The sequence below is a fragment of the Apium graveolens genome, chromosome 8 (genome assembly GCF_009905375.1).
Source record: "Apium graveolens cultivar Ventura chromosome 8, ASM990537v1, whole genome shotgun sequence".
NCBI lineage: Eukaryota > Viridiplantae > Streptophyta > Magnoliopsida > Apiales > Apiaceae > Apium > Apium graveolens.
This window is the reverse complement of record NC_133654.1, coordinates 136799923-136818094: the sequence shown is the minus strand read 5'-3', so window position 1 is coordinate 136818094 and position 18172 is coordinate 136799923. Positions and strand designations below refer to the sequence as shown.

The 18172-nt window shown below is 37.0% G+C and overlaps 1 protein-coding gene across 2 annotated transcripts; it reads right to left on the bottom strand.

Moving 5' to 3' along the window:
- Positions 1-4506: 4506 nt before the first annotated feature.
- LOC141677550 (putative serine/threonine-protein kinase PBL16) lies at positions 4507-9225 on the bottom strand. 2 transcript variants are annotated; one of them, XM_074483535.1, is made up of 6 exons: positions 8612-9225; positions 7541-7851; positions 7300-7435; positions 6430-6566; positions 6219-6342; positions 4507-5034 (listed from the first exon to the last, which is right to left on the bottom strand). In XM_074483535.1, exons 1-6 carry the CDS (start codon positions 8673-8675, stop codon positions 4703-4705), a joined length of 1104 nt encoding a protein of 367 aa, XP_074339636.1. In that variant the 5' UTR covers positions 8676-9225; the 3' UTR covers positions 4507-4702. The 2 variants fall into 2 exon arrangements, with proteins under 2 accessions (XP_074339636.1, XP_074339635.1); XM_074483534.1 differs by having other exon boundaries at positions 4507-5097; positions 8612-9211.
- Between the last annotated feature and the right edge of the window lie 8947 nt (positions 9226-18172).

Here is an 18172-nt window from a genome sequence, read left to right as displayed (position 1 = left end):
TTCCCTTTCTGAATTTCCTGTATGCAATCCTTGTGATTTCTTTCACCATAAGAGCACACAGCTTCATCATCTCTTCATCAGGATCCATCTCAAGTAAGCTTTCAGTTTCTGAGTCATCATCAGTATCAGAACTTGATGATTCAGTATCAGAACTTGATGATTCAGTATCAGACTTTGTGATGAGAGCTTTTCCCTTGCATTTCCTTGGTGTAGCTGCTTTGGGGGATTCCTCATCATCCTTAAGAGTAACAGTCCTTGACTTTCTACCATTCCTCTTGCTTCTTTGTTCCATCTCAAGTTCATGAGTCTTGAGCATCCCATAAATTTTATCAAGAGTTGTTTCTTCAAGAGCATAGTTGTCTCTTATAGTGGTGGCCTTCAAATCCCAACATTCAGGAAGAGCTAATAGGAATTTAAGATTTGAATCTTCAAGATCATATTCCTTGTCAACTAGTGACAAATCATTCAAGAGTTTGACAAATCTGTCATACAAACCAGTTAATGACTCATCAGGCTTTGAGTCAAAGTGTTCATACTCTTGAGTAAGTATAGTCTTCCTGTTCTTCTTAACTGAATCAGTTTCCTGGTATCTTATCTCCAAGGCATCCCATATCTCCTTTGTAGTCTTGCAGTTAATTACCCTATTTGACATGACATTATCAGTGGCACTATGCAGCAAGTGTCGTACCTTAGCATCCTTAGCAATTGATGAGATATCTTCAGCAGTGTAATCACTCTTCTCCTTTTGTACAGACTTTGCTGGTTCACCTGCAACTACAACAGAGAGTTTGGTTGGCTTGTGTGGTCCTTCATTGATTCTTTCAAGGTATTCTGGATCAGTAGCTTCTAGAAACATAGACATCCTCACCTTCCATATGGGATATTCAGATGGTTTCAGTATGGGAACTCTAATAGTCTCATATCAACTATGGATTTAAGTCTTTGGAGGTTCTTCAGTTTTGGTGGGCTTGGTTGGAGTTTGTTGTTCTTCAGACATGATTGTTTTTGGATCTTAAATTGTTTGTGTGTTAACAGATCTGCTCTGATACCACTTGTTAGGTCACACACACTATAAAAGGGGGTTGAATACAGTGTTTATCATAATCAAAACGAATATAATAACACAAGTAACAGAAAATAGATTTTATTCAACACTATAAACTCTGTTACAATATAGAAATGTCCTCTCTCAGTGATGAACAAATTATCACGAGAGCTGCTAGGGTTACAATGAATAATAACTTCGATTATGATAACACATATAGTGTAAACCCTATGTCTGTGTTTATATACTACACAGTTACAAGATAATCTCTAATTGATATTGAATATGATTATGTATCCTAAAATGTATCAATTAGATATCTTCTTTTCCAAGTCTTCTATTTTCCATAGAAATCTTCTCCATGCATATCTCTTCTTTATTTAGTCTTGATCTTCTTTCCTTTCAATCAGCCTTTCCTTAACTGTTCGTCCTCCCGCACTTAAGTTCTGATATCCATCTTCTGATAATTATCTCCTGATAATTTAAGTACTGATATCCTTAAGTTCTGACTTCCAGTAAGTGTTGATTTCAGTAAGTACTGATATTTCCTATTTGTTAAGATCTGAAAACTAAACATGAAACACATTAGACATGATATCTCAAATATATCTAACAAGAAATCTGGCCTAGGCACCCCGCACGGCAGCCCAGCTCTCCCACGCGGGCGCGCACGCTCTTTGTCAACCTGGCGCGGCCGCCCCGCTTCCCGCGCGGGCGTGCCGTGCCTCCGGACTTTTCTTCATTTTCTTGTTTCTGTTGTAGTTTGAGTTCCGTTCATCATATTTCAGCGAATCAGTAGTCCACGCGAAGCTATCGAGATGCTATTTAATATGAACATGGACTAGGCTGCCATTTCTGATATCTTTTCAGCATATTTCATTGAAAAGCTCATTTATTCATCCAGCTAATGCCTGTAATGCAATAACACAAAAATATATCAAAAGTGCCAATAACTTGAGTCCAAAACACCAACTTAAGATTGTAGTGAAGCGTTCCTAGTAGATATAAAATCCAATTATCCTCCCTTAAGAGTTGATGCGAAGAACCTTGACTTTGTCAAATCATTGTAGTAATATATCTCTGTAATCTGCTCAAAGTAATTCAGATGTTCTTTGGGGTCTCCCAGACCATCAAAAGAATCAAAGTTTCCCCAATTTCCATTCCAGAGTCCTTGTCCATTTTCCTTTGTAGTTCATAGATCATAACTTTAAGATCTTTTTGATTCTCTTCATCATCATCAGAAATGACCTGGGGAGTGGGATCCCTCCCGGTCCTCTTAGTCCTGGACTTGGTCAGTAGCTTCTCTTCTTCTAGTTACGTCCTATTTTTAATCTTTAGTTCAAGATTTACTTCTTCTTCTTTTCTGATTTGTTCTCTCATCTCTTCTAACCTCTTTTGTTTGGCTGCTTCTGTTTCTTTCTTATCACCCTGCTCATTTTGGTTTCTCTTCCCCTTAGTTCCAATGCGGTCAAAGACAAATCTCTTCCATTGCTGGGAGTCCCCGGACTCTTCCGGTTCCTCCTCTAATTCAGCTTCTTCCTAGATCTGGGCTGGCTTTTGCCTATAGAGCCGGATTGCTTCTGCTAGTTCATTGTTGGTGAGGTTGGCCATATGTTCCTCAACTACCGGGACATTAGTGTACTTGTATTGTTCAGCTCAATAAGCCTCTTAGCGTCCCGGGTGTTTATGACTCTCTCCAGGACGAGAGTGTGTTGCAATGGTTGCTCCTAGAGCTTTTCTAGGTCGGCTCCCTGGTCTTGAGCCTGGGAGTGCTCCGGCTCCTGGACCTGGGTACTAGCGAGGGTCTCCCAGAAGTATGATTTCCTGCTCTTGCCATTGTTTCAAAAGTACCAACAACAACTAATCAAAATTCCAAGTTAACAATATTGATCTAAGGTTACTTTTTGAAAATTGTGAAAACTATTCAGAACAACAATATGTAGTTTTCTGGGAGCGGTTTAAACAACTTTCTGGTACTAGTTGACAATATGGTAGAATGAGTATAGTTGGGTTTTAGAATACAAAGACGATATACAATTTAAAGCAAACTCGGGGTTCTAAAATAATAGAAACTAGAAATAGCACACACAAACGTGGCGTAAATCAACGGAACGGGGCTCACACAAACGTCTCCTAAAACAACGAGCACACACAAATGTGGCTTAAATAAACGAAATTCATATTTATGAGAGAGTTTGGTTGTTCAGGTTCTTACAGGTTAAAGAAATGTACTCTTTCAAGAGTTTGCTGATGAAGGTGAATCTAGGGGCACCGAGGCCTAAGGATGGAGAGCCCCTCCTTCTAGCGCCAAATGATAACTCCTGGTGGTGGGGCTGCTCCTTCGACGCCGCTCCTGGATCCTTCGCTGCGGTGGTGGTGTAATTGTTGTGGGGTTCCTACAAAACAACACTGGAAGGGGGTTTGGGTCCCGCGGTCCCTCCGGTGTGAGAGTAAGAACTCGCTTTTGGGGAAGATGAAGATAGGTAGGAATGTCAGGTGGTTGTGTGTGTATATGAGTGTAAGAGAGTGGTTAACCACAAAACCTTACCTTCTTGGGTTATTTATAGCCCAATGATAGAGTTTTTGGATTGGTACCTTTGAATCGTAGTCGTTGGTTCTAGGAGCGGAGGGTACCTGGATGGGATGGATGCCTTATACGTGTAAGGATGGGATTGGTTGAGGAATGTTCTAACGATCTCCTGGCACGTACCCTGATTGTGCTCATGATTGATGAATGATAGTTGTCCCTATCACGCGCTTGGGAATGTGCCTTACGTGCCGGGATTCCCCAAGTTTGCGCTGTCAGGACTAGGTTAGTCTGGACTAGTTGTGTGCAAGACTGGATGGAGCCGGGAGTACGGGGTTGGTCCTTCCGAGAGCTATATGTACTATCAATCGGCCCGCTAATAGTGGTGTTCAGAATTGAGAAAGTGTGTGCACGGTGTTGGGAATTCAGGAAGCAGGGGAATGTAACACTTATTTGGGGTTGCCTAACATAATAGGAAAGAATAAGTCTGTGATTCTTTGGTTTTTAAAAGACAAGGAAAAGAGTTCAGAATTGGGAAACAAAATGGCTAACCAAAGAGGTTTTTAAAAGACAAGTTAAGGAAAAGAGTTCAGAATTGGGAAACAAAATGGCTAACCAAAGAGTGAAAGGAGTTGCTTCAGAAAATAGTTGCCTAAGCATTACCTAATTATTATGCTATGAATGTGTTGTTGCTACCCGTAGAAATGTGAAAGGAAATGGAGCAGATGTAAAAGTTTTGGTGGAAGTCTACATTATGTCAAGAAATCACAAAGGGTATCAACCGGAAAAGTTTGGGAGAAGCTAACAATTCACAAGTCCAGATGAGGGATGGGATTTAGAAGCCTCAGAGACGCAACCAAGGATGGAGACTATTGGGTAAACCATATTCGTCGGTTGGGAGAATTTTCAAAGCAAGAAACTAAAAAAGAGCCCAAATTAAAACACATACTTATATTTTAAAAACCATACATACAAGTGCACCACTTGCCTGTTATCTATCATATACATCTCTTTACATTGTCAAGAACGCATTTTGAAATACAAACACCCAGTAATAAATATTTCTATACGGTTAGAAAACTCTTCACTACAGATTGCAGGAATAAAAACCAAAACTATAGAGGACGAGTTCATGCTTTGTGTGCATCATCTTCTCCGGATACTGTATTTGGATTTTTTACAATCACAGTTACATCAGCTTTTTCAGCAGTGACATCACAAGGAACCTGCAGAGGTTCCAAGGAATCTACTATATCTCGCATGAGTGGCCTTGCTTTAGGATTACGGTTTAAGCAATGGTAAGCTAGCATTGCCCCCTTTTGAAATGCTTTAACAGGATAATCCCCCTCCAACCTAGGATCGACAAGATTAAGCAACTTCTTCTTCTCTTTTAGCATAGGGAGTGCCCAATCAGTAAGATTTTGTTCACGGGGTGGCCGAGATTTTTCCAAAGATTTTCTTCCTGTTAAGAGCTCAAGAAGAACAACACCATAGCTGTAAACATCACTTCTAGGAGTCAAATGACCTGAATGATTTATAGGGTTACATTACTAACAGCTTGGAATGGAAAGGATTTCCACCAGTAACTATAATAAACTTTAATCAGCATTAATGGTAATGAAGTCACTGTTGAAAATTAGTGTGTATGTCCAAAACACAATGGAAACTATATAGCAGATATCAGTCTAGCGTCCGAACCAAGAGGTTGGCTGGGTGGGCACCAGCCTCTTGGTTTTGTGATATCTAAATGATGTACTTAAAACTTACAAGTTATAAACTGTTAAGTAGCTCATATGGTAATTGAATTATTAAGAAAAGAATAACATTAGAGGTACAAAACAAACACAGGTGGTATGTGCTAGTTCCTAGAAATTCTATCTGTACTTCAAAGGTTATACATCCCTTGCTAATTCAATTAAATAGAACGTGACAGATACAAATTCGGGATCCAATTGGAAGCTCTAGCATTTTCCTTAAAAAACTATAGCATTCTAGAATAAATGACCAAGTGCCAACCCTGGTCAGTAGGATTGATATACAAAGTGCTCACCAATATAAAATAAATGTACTTGCATATTACGCACTATTGTGTATATTTCCAAAACTACCGAGTACGTGTCAATACTTTTATATTCTACAAAATTCTATTAGAAATATAATCTAAGATACTTGTATTTTTGAATTGAATTGTATATGAACATGTATTTTTATGTAGATTATTACCAATTTTGAGACGCTTAGTGAAAAAATGCACCTAGCTCTGTATTAAAATAAAGGATCAAGCCCCTCTACAAAACTGCAGGTTCTGGTTTCCAACTTTCTTTTATTTGCAAGATATTAGGCTTATAAATTTAATAATTGGAAATGTCCATGTACATGAGGCAGGAAAAAAAAAATCATACCAGCTAGGAGAATAATATTAATAAAAGAGATATCATCACTAGTTAAATACGCAAGTGCTTTCCAAAAGTAAGTATAAAAAGCTGTACAATACTCCTAAAGTACTACAAGCGAAAGCACAGCCAGACTTTATACAAACTTAAAGAGTATCTTAGGAATGTTTTGTTTCTAAAGAATACCGTCTTACATAAAAATAGAACTATTGTTGCAGCAAACTAAGATATTGTTGCAACAAACTTAACTAACCTGTCATGATATACTCTGGTGCTGCATATCCATATGTTCCCATTATACGGGTAGAAACATGAGATTTATCGCCTACTGGTCCATCCTTTGCGAGTCCAAAGTCAGAAAGCTTTGCGTTGTAGTCCTTCAAGAAAATAAATAGAGTTTTTATCAAAAGTACTGATAGTCATCATTAAAAAGCATATGATTTATAATGTTCAACCCCAATAACCTTGTCTAACAATATATTAGATGTTTTAAAATCACGGTAGATGACAGGTTTTTCAGCCTCATGAAGAAACGCAAGGCCTTTGGCAGCACCATATGCTATCTTCATACGGATGGACCAGGGAAGCGGAAGCAGAACTCCTGTGACAGTCAAAAAGCAAGATTATGAGGACTGATTAATAGAATGCTCAGGGAACATAAGCTTTGGATATCCAGTTACTTGTTATGCAGGCAAAGATATTCAAACTTACACATACTCTTAATTGTAGTACTAAAATAATACAATTAATATATATGATCATAGCTGTACCTGAGGTTTCAATAACTTTAAGCATGCAAAGCCTTTATAAAGATGTTAACGTTATATATATCAGAGAAGGCACGCAGTTACAAAGTTATACCCTACGTTACATGAATGCAACTGCAAACTAAATTGTTTATAGCTTAATTACTGCCAATAATCATTGTTTTCAGTTATTTATAAAAACTAAAACTTTTGAAAAAAATGTTCAATATTTATCTCTTGTGCTGATGTCCCCTTTTCTTTTTTCTTGTGCAATTATTTATTTATTTATTCTATGAAAGGGGTAGTTTAAATGTACTAAGACTCTAGCAAATATGGAAAAAAAAAAAGTAAAGTACTTTCTTTCCTTAATATTCATCATTATAACCTTTATGAATAGATAAGGATTTGTACAGTTAACATATGACACTTGTAAAATAGACAGAAGTTCTCTCATTTTTATTTCAGCATCAAGGGGTCACAACTCACAAGGAAGCAGTCTATGGTATATGTGGGAAGGTTTCAATCGTTTATTATAAAATGAAAAACATGAGTTTAACATTTTTATAAAGAATGTTAAGAAAAACTTACTTGAAAATAGATTGTTCTCCACGCTACCTCGAGCCATATACTCATACACTAGAACACGATACTCATCCTCGCAGCAGTACCCAATCAATTTAACCAGATTTGGATGTGAAAGTTGGCCCAAAAATATGACTTCAGCCTGAGAAAAAAGAAAAGAGTGCAGAAGGAAAACAAAAATCAAAACTCGAATGCATGTTTTTATTATTATACACTGAATACCAATCAAGAAAATAAATTTATGTACCAGCCATTCCCTATGCCCTTGATAACTATTGTCACCGTCATGGACCTTAACAGCAACTGGAATTGGCTCAGGTTCCTCATTTTTATCATCAGAAATAAAGCCCTTGTAAACACTTCCAAATCCTCCCCCGCCTAACATATTGTCTTGTCTAAAGTTCGAGGTGACTGTCTTCAATTCATCGTATGTAAACACGATCAATGGATTTGTAGCTGAACTGCGTCGCAGGTATTCGACTTCTTCGGGATTTGTCGGAAGCTTCCTTTCCTCATTCCTGTCCTTGGATGTTGATGTGCAACAATCATTTGGAGACTCTGAAAGCAAGAAAACAGCATAACTAAATACCAAATGTTATAGTTTCACAATCAGTCCATCTAGTGAAGTTGCAGTTGAAATTTTTCAAACAGAATAACATAATGCCCATGTATAGAACTAATATTAAATTTTAGTTGAAGAAAAAGAAATATTTAGTTTTAAACAAAACAAAGAAACTGAAGTATAAGATGATTCATCAACCAATAAGTAGAAACTATATTAGATTTAAAGAAGAAAAGTAAAAGAATGGAAAGGGAGGTTAGTATTAGAAGGCAACAACAAACATAAACGTGAAAAGAAATAACTTTCTGTATTTGCACAAATTTGACCAAAAACAGCACAACTTTAGTTGTTTATTGTAAATACTGTTTGTTTACCAAACACAGGTAAAACATTCACTGCTTAATTCTGGATAAAGAAAAAGAGAGAATAATTTTAGAGAATGAAACAAATAAAGGGATACGATGACAATTACACAAAAACCTTGTTCGAATCATTACAAGAAACCCTAAGGACAGAAGATACATATTAGTGATGTTAAGACACAAGAAGTGTGGTAATACAACAGCAACTGAATTGACATAAATTAAGGTTAGCATGATGTACAAGAATCATGATATGATACACACAAGACAACTCCAATCACATAAATTACAGGTAACTGTGTTGCAAAACAGAGAGAGAGAGAGAGAGAGAGAGAGAGAGAGAGAGAGAGAGAGAATTGTGAATTGGGGAAGGGGAAAGGGCAAGGGAGGGCACCTGACTTAGCATTAGCAGAAATTCTGTAAAAAGAAGGTCTCAAACCACAACTGCAATTACCCATTTTTACCCAACACCCCCTCCAATATATTGAACTCAACTAAGAAATACTCCTAAAACAAAAGGGGGGGTAGTAGTTTATGTATATAATTATACATGTATATGCATATAAAATTAGGGGGGGGGAGAGTGTTGTATATTCTAAAATCTAAAATGATATAATGGGGAGTAGGGGGGAATAGTCATAGTGGGGGGTAATGATGAATGAGCAACCCGGGGGGATAGTCATTAACTACTCATAGTAGTTTAGTAGTGGGTGTTTCTGTTGAGGAGAGGTGGACCGGAGAGACTGCTTCTTCTTTTTTCATTTTTCATTTTTCATTTTTCATTTTTTTGGCTTCAAATCAACATGTAGTATGTATGTATATGTACTCAGTGTCTCTCTCTAGTCTCTATGCTCACTCACTGGTGCGCCTTTCTCTTTCCTTCCTTCCCTTTCTAAGTGCGCCTTTACCATCATTCTTTCCCCCCTCTTTTTCTTCTCTCTCTTCCTTCTTCGCATCCCATGCATGTGCCATCACCCATCCATTCTTCTTTTCTTTTCTTTATTTCGTTACAATTTGTGGAGGGGTTGACGGACACCTTCACGCAAAACTTGCGCAATCTGGTCCGATATGTTCTGCATTCGGCTCCAAATTATCTGTGGTCCATTCGGCTCTCTTGACACAAACCTTTTACTTTTTTTTGTCAAAACTTGGCTTTTATTTTCTCCTTTTTTATAATTTTCTGTGTTAGATATATTTGTGATGTCATGTTTAATCTGATTTGTTTAGTTTCAGAACTTATTATCAGAACTTAACTGAAAATCAGAACTTACTGAACACAGGAAGTTATCAGAACTTAAGCCATCAGGACTTATATCAGAACTTAAGTGCGGATACATTTCAGGGATGAAAAACGGCTGATTTACAGGAGAGGATCTGGATTAAACAAAAGAAGATATACTCGGAGAGTTGTACAGCTAAAGGACTACAGTAGATAATCTCTGATTGATGTATTTTAGGAAACAGAACATATCATATCAATTAGGAGATATCTTGTAACTGTGTAGTATATAAACACAGATTAGGGTTTACACTATATGTGTTATCAGTCACGAGAATATTATTCATGGTAACCCTAGCAACTTTTAGTGATATCATACATCACTGAAAGAGTAGATTAAACCTATTGTAACAGAGTTTAATATATTGAATAAACTTGTTTTATGTTACATACTTGTGTTTATAATCGAATTGATTGTAGATACTATATTCAACCCCCTTTTATAGTATCATTGAGGCCTAACAAGTGTGTTAGTAGTCCCTAACAATGCAACAAGAATTACAGAAGGGGGGTTGAATGAAATTCTTGAACCTTTTTCAAAAAATATATATAAAATGTTCTATCTTAATAATATATAAGTGTTTGATTTGCAAAGTGCGGAATAAGAAGTTAGTAAAATCAAAACACAAGTAATTAAAAACACAAGTCTTTAAAAACATTCTGGTGGATTTGAATTTATCCACCAGAGATATATATTATATCAAGAGAACTCTATGTAGCAAGATTAGCTCACAGCTGCTTACAAATATGAACAACTAAGTTTACAGAGAAATGCTAATGATGCAGCTTACAATTGTTTCTCTGAGATAATATTCTTAGTCTAGTTCTTGTTGTTCTACTTGCTACTTCTTAGTTTATATATCACCAAGATTACAAAGTAATAAGACAAGATAATAAAACAAAACCTATTAAGTCTAATACTATGCTGCTTCATTATTCTATTCCAGCATCTTTGAATATCTTCATAATAGCATGGAAATGGCAATGCTTCTTTGTTCTCTAAAACCCAGTTGAATAGGCTTCCACATTCCTTTTGCATATACTCGACGCATGTGACTGTGTTGTCACTGTCAACATATGTTTGAATTGATTATCCGTCGGGTACATGATCATCTGTCGGGTTGCCTTCTTGATCATCCGTCGAGTGACATTGTTGTTTATCCGTCGGGTAGCTATCTAGCACTTGACTTCATTTCAATTATGCAGAATTACAAGACATCATCTATGTACAATTAATCAACCTATTCTGCATATCTAATTAAAGTCAACATGACTTGAGTGCTACTACAGAATCTAAACAAGATGTATGCAGAAATGTGCTATAGACTCATTATTACACAAGCTACTCACTCGATGGATAATAAATCATCATCCATCGGGACTATATTGAGTCATCCGTCGGGACTATATTCCTTATCCGTCGAGTGCTACATTTTTCACTAAGTAAAATCTACTAAGGTGTTTTGTCAATGAAATCATCAAGTTCACAACATAACCACAACAGTCTCCCCCAATTTATGTCTACTGGAATTGTAGCCATAAATTAAGAGAAACTTGATGATAACAAAATACCCTAAAAATACAACTTTAAAAGTAAGTAGATAAAACTCTAAAGTGCTTCAAATAACAAAATGCACAAAGATTAGCTCACAGTCATTTTCAAGGTGCTCCTCTAGCCTGAGCAGATTAATCTAATTCTTGAAGATCTGGATCTATTTCCAAGCTTTCTGTTGTTTTCTTCTATCTTATTTTGGAGCTGTCTGTGGAATTCCAGTTCATCAGATTCTGAGAGATTTAGCCTTTCTTGCATTTTCAAAAGAGTCTCATTGCTAGAGATGCTCAATTGGTCTTCTAATCTGAAAAATCTTTTAACTCATTTGTCATCCATGAACTCCATCAGCCATAGGGCCTTAGATGCACTCTACTCCCTGTGTAAGGAATAGTTAGAGTCTTTGGGAGTGCATCTTTAGCTCTAATACTCCTCAGTTCTTCAATCTTCTTTAGAACAAGTCTTCTTGCAGTAACATTGAATCCAAAGTTCTTCTTGAATGATGAATAAACCTTTATCAGCACAAATTGGCTTTCTTGAAGGATCCTGTGAAGTGGCCATTGAATCTCCTTTCCTCCCTTGTACTTGAAAACTAACCTTTCAGGTAGATTCATGTAGGCATCAATCCCTCTAACTTCTACCAGTTCATCTAGATAAAGGTTTAGATCAGAGAATTCCTTGATGTCACATAAGTACATGTAATCTCCCTTGTTGACTTTGGATTGAGCTTTGGTTAGAGATTTAGATTTGAGAGGTGACATCTTCACTTTCTTGACTGCTCTTGACTTTGTTCTCTTTGGCTTGTTAAGGATTGGCAAATTGAAGTCAGGAATTGGTAGACTTTCCCAGTCTATTGGTTCATCCTTAGGCACAATAGGTTCACCATGAATATTCCTGTAAGGATCCACCACCTTAATGTCTTCAAATACCACTGAGGGTTTTGATGCTTGAGTTGTAGTTGGAATGGATTCCTTGGGAAACTGATCCTCCAATTCCTTACCAATAAAGTTCAATTTCCTTTTGGTTCTTTTGTCCAATTCCTTGTATCTGTGAGATTTCTTCTGTTGTGGTTCAACTTGCTTCTTTGGATCTTGAGATTCAGTGATTTCAGATGACTGGGCAGGAATTTGTTGTGTTGGTTTCACAGCTTGTAGCTTGGCCAAGATAGCAGGTTGCTCTTTCTTTTGTTTAACATTTTTAGCATCTAGAGCAGCTTGCTTCTTTTTTTGCTTCAATCTTGCCTTTTCTTCTCTCTTTGCTTCAGCAAATTGAGGATGTCCAGCCACCACACAAATTCCTGAAAACTTTAGCAATTCTCCATTTCAAAGCTGAATCAGCTGGATCCTTGTAGAAGGCAATGAATCTTGACAACAGTTTCTTCTCATCAGGTTTTGGTGTTTCATACACTGTATCCAAAGGGTTCTTTAGTGATGATTTTGGATAGTTCACCCTTGGTTTCAAAAGTACTTCAGCCTTTGGAGATTTGATGCAGGATGGTTGTCCTCTTTCCAGATAGTTCATGCTCATTTCATTCACAGAGATTTGTCTGATGCTTGAGTTGTAGTTGGAATGGATTCCTTGGGAAACTGATCCTCCAATTCCTTGCGAATAAAGTTCAATTTCCTTTTGGTTCTTTTGGCCAATTCCTTGTATCTGTGAGATTTCTTCTGTTGTGGTTCAACTTGCTTCTTTGGATCTTGAGATTCAGTGATTTCAGATGACTGAGCAGGAATTTGTTGTGTTGGTTTCACAGCTTGTAGCTTGGCCAAGATAGCAGGTTGCTCTTTCTTTTGTTTAACATTTTTAGCATCTAGAGCAGCTTGCTTCTTTTTTTGCTTCAATCTTGCCTTTTCTTCTCTCTTTGCTTCAGCAAATTGAGGATGTCTAGCCACTACACAAATTCCTGAAAACTTTAACAATTCTCCATTTCAAAGCTGAATCAGCTGGATCCTTGTAGAAGGCAATGGATCTTGACAACAGTTTCTTCTCATCAGGTTTTGGTGTTTCATACACTGTATCCAAAGGGTTCTTTAGTGATGATTTTGGATAGTTCACCCTTGGTTTCAAAAGTACTTCAGCCTTTGGAGATTTGATGCAGGATGGCTGTCTTCTTTCCAGATAGTTCATGCTCATTTCATTCACAGAGATTTGCCTGACTTGAGAGTGATGAATGGCTGACTTTTCTGGCTTCTTTGTTAGCCCAAACTTGTTTTGAATATCCTCATCAATTTTCTCCCAATTGATTGGATTCAACTGCTCCTTTTCAGCTGCTTCAAAGTAGCTGTTGTTTCCTTTATCAGATCAATACTGTCCTTAGCTGGTGGCTTTGAGATAGTATTGTAGACACAATTACTTTACTAACTTGAATGTTGAGCACTTTTTGCTCCCCCTCACTCCTAGAACTCTCTTTCTCCTCCTTTTTGTTATCATCAAGCTGAGTAGAGGAGGAGGTTTGTGCAGCCACCAGTTTCCGAAGCAAGTCTGTTTGTTGAGCTTGGTGTAGATGAATTGCTGTAAGAGATGCTTCCATTGCTGTCATTCTTGTATCCAAGGCATCTATCTTTGTGGCAAGATCAGAATTTTTCCTGAGTTGTCTCTTAATGTCAAGCATTGTAGCTTCTGGAAGTTTAGAGTCCATCTTGTCAAGGATAGCCTTTTTCATCTCATCAATATCACCTTTGATAGTGTTGACATCTTGAGCATGTTGAAAACCTTGGATTTGTTGTAGTTGCAGAGAAGCAAGATGTGCTTGAAGGAGCTTTTTGGTGCTGCATTTGTGGTGGTTTGAAGAGCAGAATTTGTCTGATTTATGAGTTGAATCAGGGTTATCTTGAAGTAGTGTTCATCACATTGCTTTAAAAATGCCCAAGATGGCATGTCTGATCTTGAACTAGAGCCTACTTCTCCCCCTATGTCCAATGGCTCTTCTTCACTATCTCCACCTTCACCTCCAAAGAATTCTTCTGAACCACCAGTCTCATAATCAACATCACCAGCTGTAAGAGGCAAAGCTGTGATGGCATCCTTAGCTCTTTGCATGGACTTTGTGGTGTGCACCAAGTTGAGCATCCTGGCCAAATTAGGACTTCGCGCTAGACCGTTAACCGGCCACTCACGCGTGGATGGACTGTCACCCAGCCTCTTACACCTTCATAGACCGTACCCCGGCATGTCGCTTATGCCGACTCAATTAGATGGACTTACTTCTCGAACGTTGGGCAAGTAATCAAATTGTTTTCTCAAAATAGTAACCTTGTTGCGAATATAAAATACACCACAGAGTCGGATCCCTCAGATTTTTGAGCGAGTACTCAAGTCCCCTTCGAAAGGAAGATCTTAAATTTTAAAACGAGTTTTGGGATCCGCTCTAACTTTTAAAAATCATTCTGAAGACTCGAAAACAATTTAAAGAATGTTTAGAGTAATGATGATTTAATAAAATAAATCAGTCCCAATATGTTAGAGAATATCTGAATATTATTATTTAAATAATATTCCTATAAGGATAATCTTTATAAAAATATTTGAAGTAAAAGTTTTAAAACTCATACTTGAAATGAGTAATAAATAACAAAATATATACTTATATGAAAGTACGATCTTTATTTGAATAATTGAAAATAGTTTGATTATTATTCATAACTATCGAATATATCTTATCCGATTAATAGTTATAGAAAGATATATATATATATATATATATATATATAAATTATACTCGGGAACATCGACTCCCGGTTTAGAAAAATGTTCACCTTTGGGTCCCCTATACTAAGGGTATACGAAACTACTGCTTATCTATAGCATAGGTATTATGCAACTTATAAGCATTTGAATTGACAATAGAATATCAAGATTACGAAACAGGCATGCATATAAATATCATATCACATGCTCCAATATATCGTAAGACTTTGCTAATAATAACCATGCACTTATCTCAATATAATGCATCAATAAATTACATCACAATAACAGTATAACGGGTATAAAACTTGCCTGAGCGACTGGGGGTGGTAAAAGGCCTGGGGCGAGTTTGGTAACCTATAAACAACATATAAGTTGGAATTAAACCACGGTCGCTTAAGAAACTAGTCTTTAACCAATTAGACCCTAACGTTCGCTTTTGCGCTTAACGATTCACATAAGTTGCTCGAGTACCCTCGGCTCCACCATTTTTAATAAATTAACCGTTACGAAGTTTAAGGCGACGCTTTCGCGAATACCCTACCAACTGACCCTTTAACCTTACTTAATTATTTCATACTCTAAATAGTCATTTAAGGACCTTAACCAAGGTTTCAAAGTAAGACGAGGGGAAATGGTTTGTTCGCGAAACATCCTTACTTAAAACGGTCGTTTCTCCTAAACCGTACATCGGATTCAAGCGAACCACATATGAAAACGAAGCTTACGACACAATCTAGATAATCATGGAAAAGTTACAGATTTAACAGTTAGCTCTCTGTCCCAGATATTAAGAACAAGCAGTTGTATAAAAATGGGCATTACGACGGCTATATTTACGCGATTACCAAGTGTTAACCACTTCAAATCAAACACAAACCAACTCACAACCAACATTACAGCCAAACTCCATCCAAACCTCACTAAATCAGTCCATAACTTCATGATTTTTCCAAGTCATTCAATTACAACAAAAGCTACTACTATACTTACTTAATCCAATAACCAAGATTTACAACTCAAACTCATTACAAATCCAACCAAACTCTAAATATACATGAATCATTCTTCCCATGAACTATACCAATCATAACAAGCTCTAAATAGTCAAAAGTAAGGCTAGGGTATGAGATTATACCTTCCTTGGTGAGTAGAAGTAACTAATGAGCTTGAAACAACCCTTGAAAATCCTTACAAAAGCTATATCCAAACAAAAACACAAGATCAAAAATTTAAAATTCTTGAAAACACTATTCACTCTCTTCTTCAATGATTTATTGAAAAAGATTGTGAAGGAATTTGTGGCTTAGATTCCTAGGATAGCCATATCTAAGTATAAGGGACCTTGGATAATTACCTTACAAATTAACAAAGCTTGGATCTTGGTTTTTGATTTTTTTTCTTCTTGAAATGATGAAGAAGCCAAGAGCTTTTCTTCTTGAAATGGAAAGTCAACTTCCATTTTGTGTTATGATTTTCCTTGGCTTGGTTGCTACCTTTTTATTTGTTAATTAATTTTTACCATGGTAAAAAATGCATGGCTCACAATCAACCAACCATTCCTTCCACTTGTCATGCTTATGTCACCATGCTTAAGTCATCTTGTTAACACATGTCATCTCCTTGTTTGTGTGATAAAATCATCATCCACTAACCTCTTTGATTAACCCTTAGTTACTTGGCTAATGACCGCTTATCTGTTATACGGTTCGCTTAACTTTCGTTCTCGTTTATCGTTTGATGGATCAAACCCGGGATCTTATTATTTGGGTTCCCTTAACCTTTCTCAATATTTTATATTCCTTTTATGACCCTCTCTTATAATCCTTGAATTTAAATCCTTATAATCATGTTACCTTATACTCAATTCTTTCGGTATCTGGTGGATTTTCGGGAAAAATCAAAGTGTTCGAATTTGGATTCTGACGATCTTTACATACACTTATATACCATATAGAGTACTAATAAGATCTCAGAATATCAATAAAAGAACTACTACATAGCGTGGCATGAAAAGTTTTCTTATTCAGCATAATCAGCAAAATCACTATTCATTAGGGTTACAAAAAGTCCAAAATTTTTGGGGTTATTACAGTCTCCCCTCCTTAAAAGGATTCTGTCCCGGAATCATATGGAAAATGAATAGGGATACTTTCTTAGTATTGCACTTTGTAACTCTCAAGTCAATTCTCCACATTGTGGTTCCACCACCAAACTCTGACTAGCTTGATAACCTTTCTCCTAAGCACTTGTTCCTTTTCGATCTATAACCCTTCCTGGTTGCTCCATATAGGTTACGTCTGGTTGCATGTCTATGCGCTCATATGCCTCTATTGTCTGGCATCCGGATTACACTTTCTTAATATTAATACGTGGAAACAGGTTCGGGGGTAGGGCTAGCTCATATGTTAACTTCCCAATACGTCTTAATATCTCCAAGGGTCCAACACTTTGTGGGCTTAGCTTTCCTTTCTTTCCGAACCACATCCATCTTTTCCAAGGGAATACCTATAACAGGACTAGGCCCCCTACTTCCTACTCTTTTTCCTGTCGTGTCAAATCAATATACTTCTTATGTCCATCTTGGGCTACTACCAGCCGTCCTCTGATTAGATCTATTATATCCTTGGTCCTTTGGAACACTGATGGTCCGAGCATCTTGCGCTCTGCAACTTCATCCTAACATAAGGGAGATCGACATTGTGTTCCCTTAAGGATCTCATAAGGAGACATCTCAATACTGACACACGATCTATTGTCGTAAGAAAACTCAATCCGCGTTTAAGTGACCATTCCAAATTCTTTCAAGTCTATTGCACAGACTCTCATCATAGCTTCTAGCATTATAGGTTTTTCTTCTCAATACCCATTCTTTTCCAGTTCATAGTCATTACTATCTTCTGTACATAATACTATACTGGTTACACTTTTGCCTGTTAGCATTCTATAACCTTTTAATAATTACATAAACCTTAGTATCACGAACGCGTTAGATTCAGAATACCACCGCACTGATACTGATAGAAAAGACCTTGGTAAGCATAGAGATATTGACAGAATTAAAATTACTGATTTTACCAGAAAAGACCTTGGTAACTACATCACACAGATAACTTCATTCCTTTCTAAGACCCAACCTCCTAATTTCACTTAATTTAGAAGTAGAGAGTGCATAGTTCATGGAGTTAATCATGTTAATAATGTCAGTGTCTGTGTGTGGTGAAGTTACAGTATTTTCAGGAATCTTCAAACATGCTTTAACAATGTCACTATTAACACATAATTCCTTACCTTTAAAAGTGAAAGTGATAGTCATATCAGCTGAGTTGTATGTAGCAGTTGTCCACATCTCTTCAACAACCTCACACTAGATGGTGGGTGATTCCAGCATGGCAGAGTTAAGTTTGCAGTTCTTCACAAAATCCATCATCTTGTGGTAG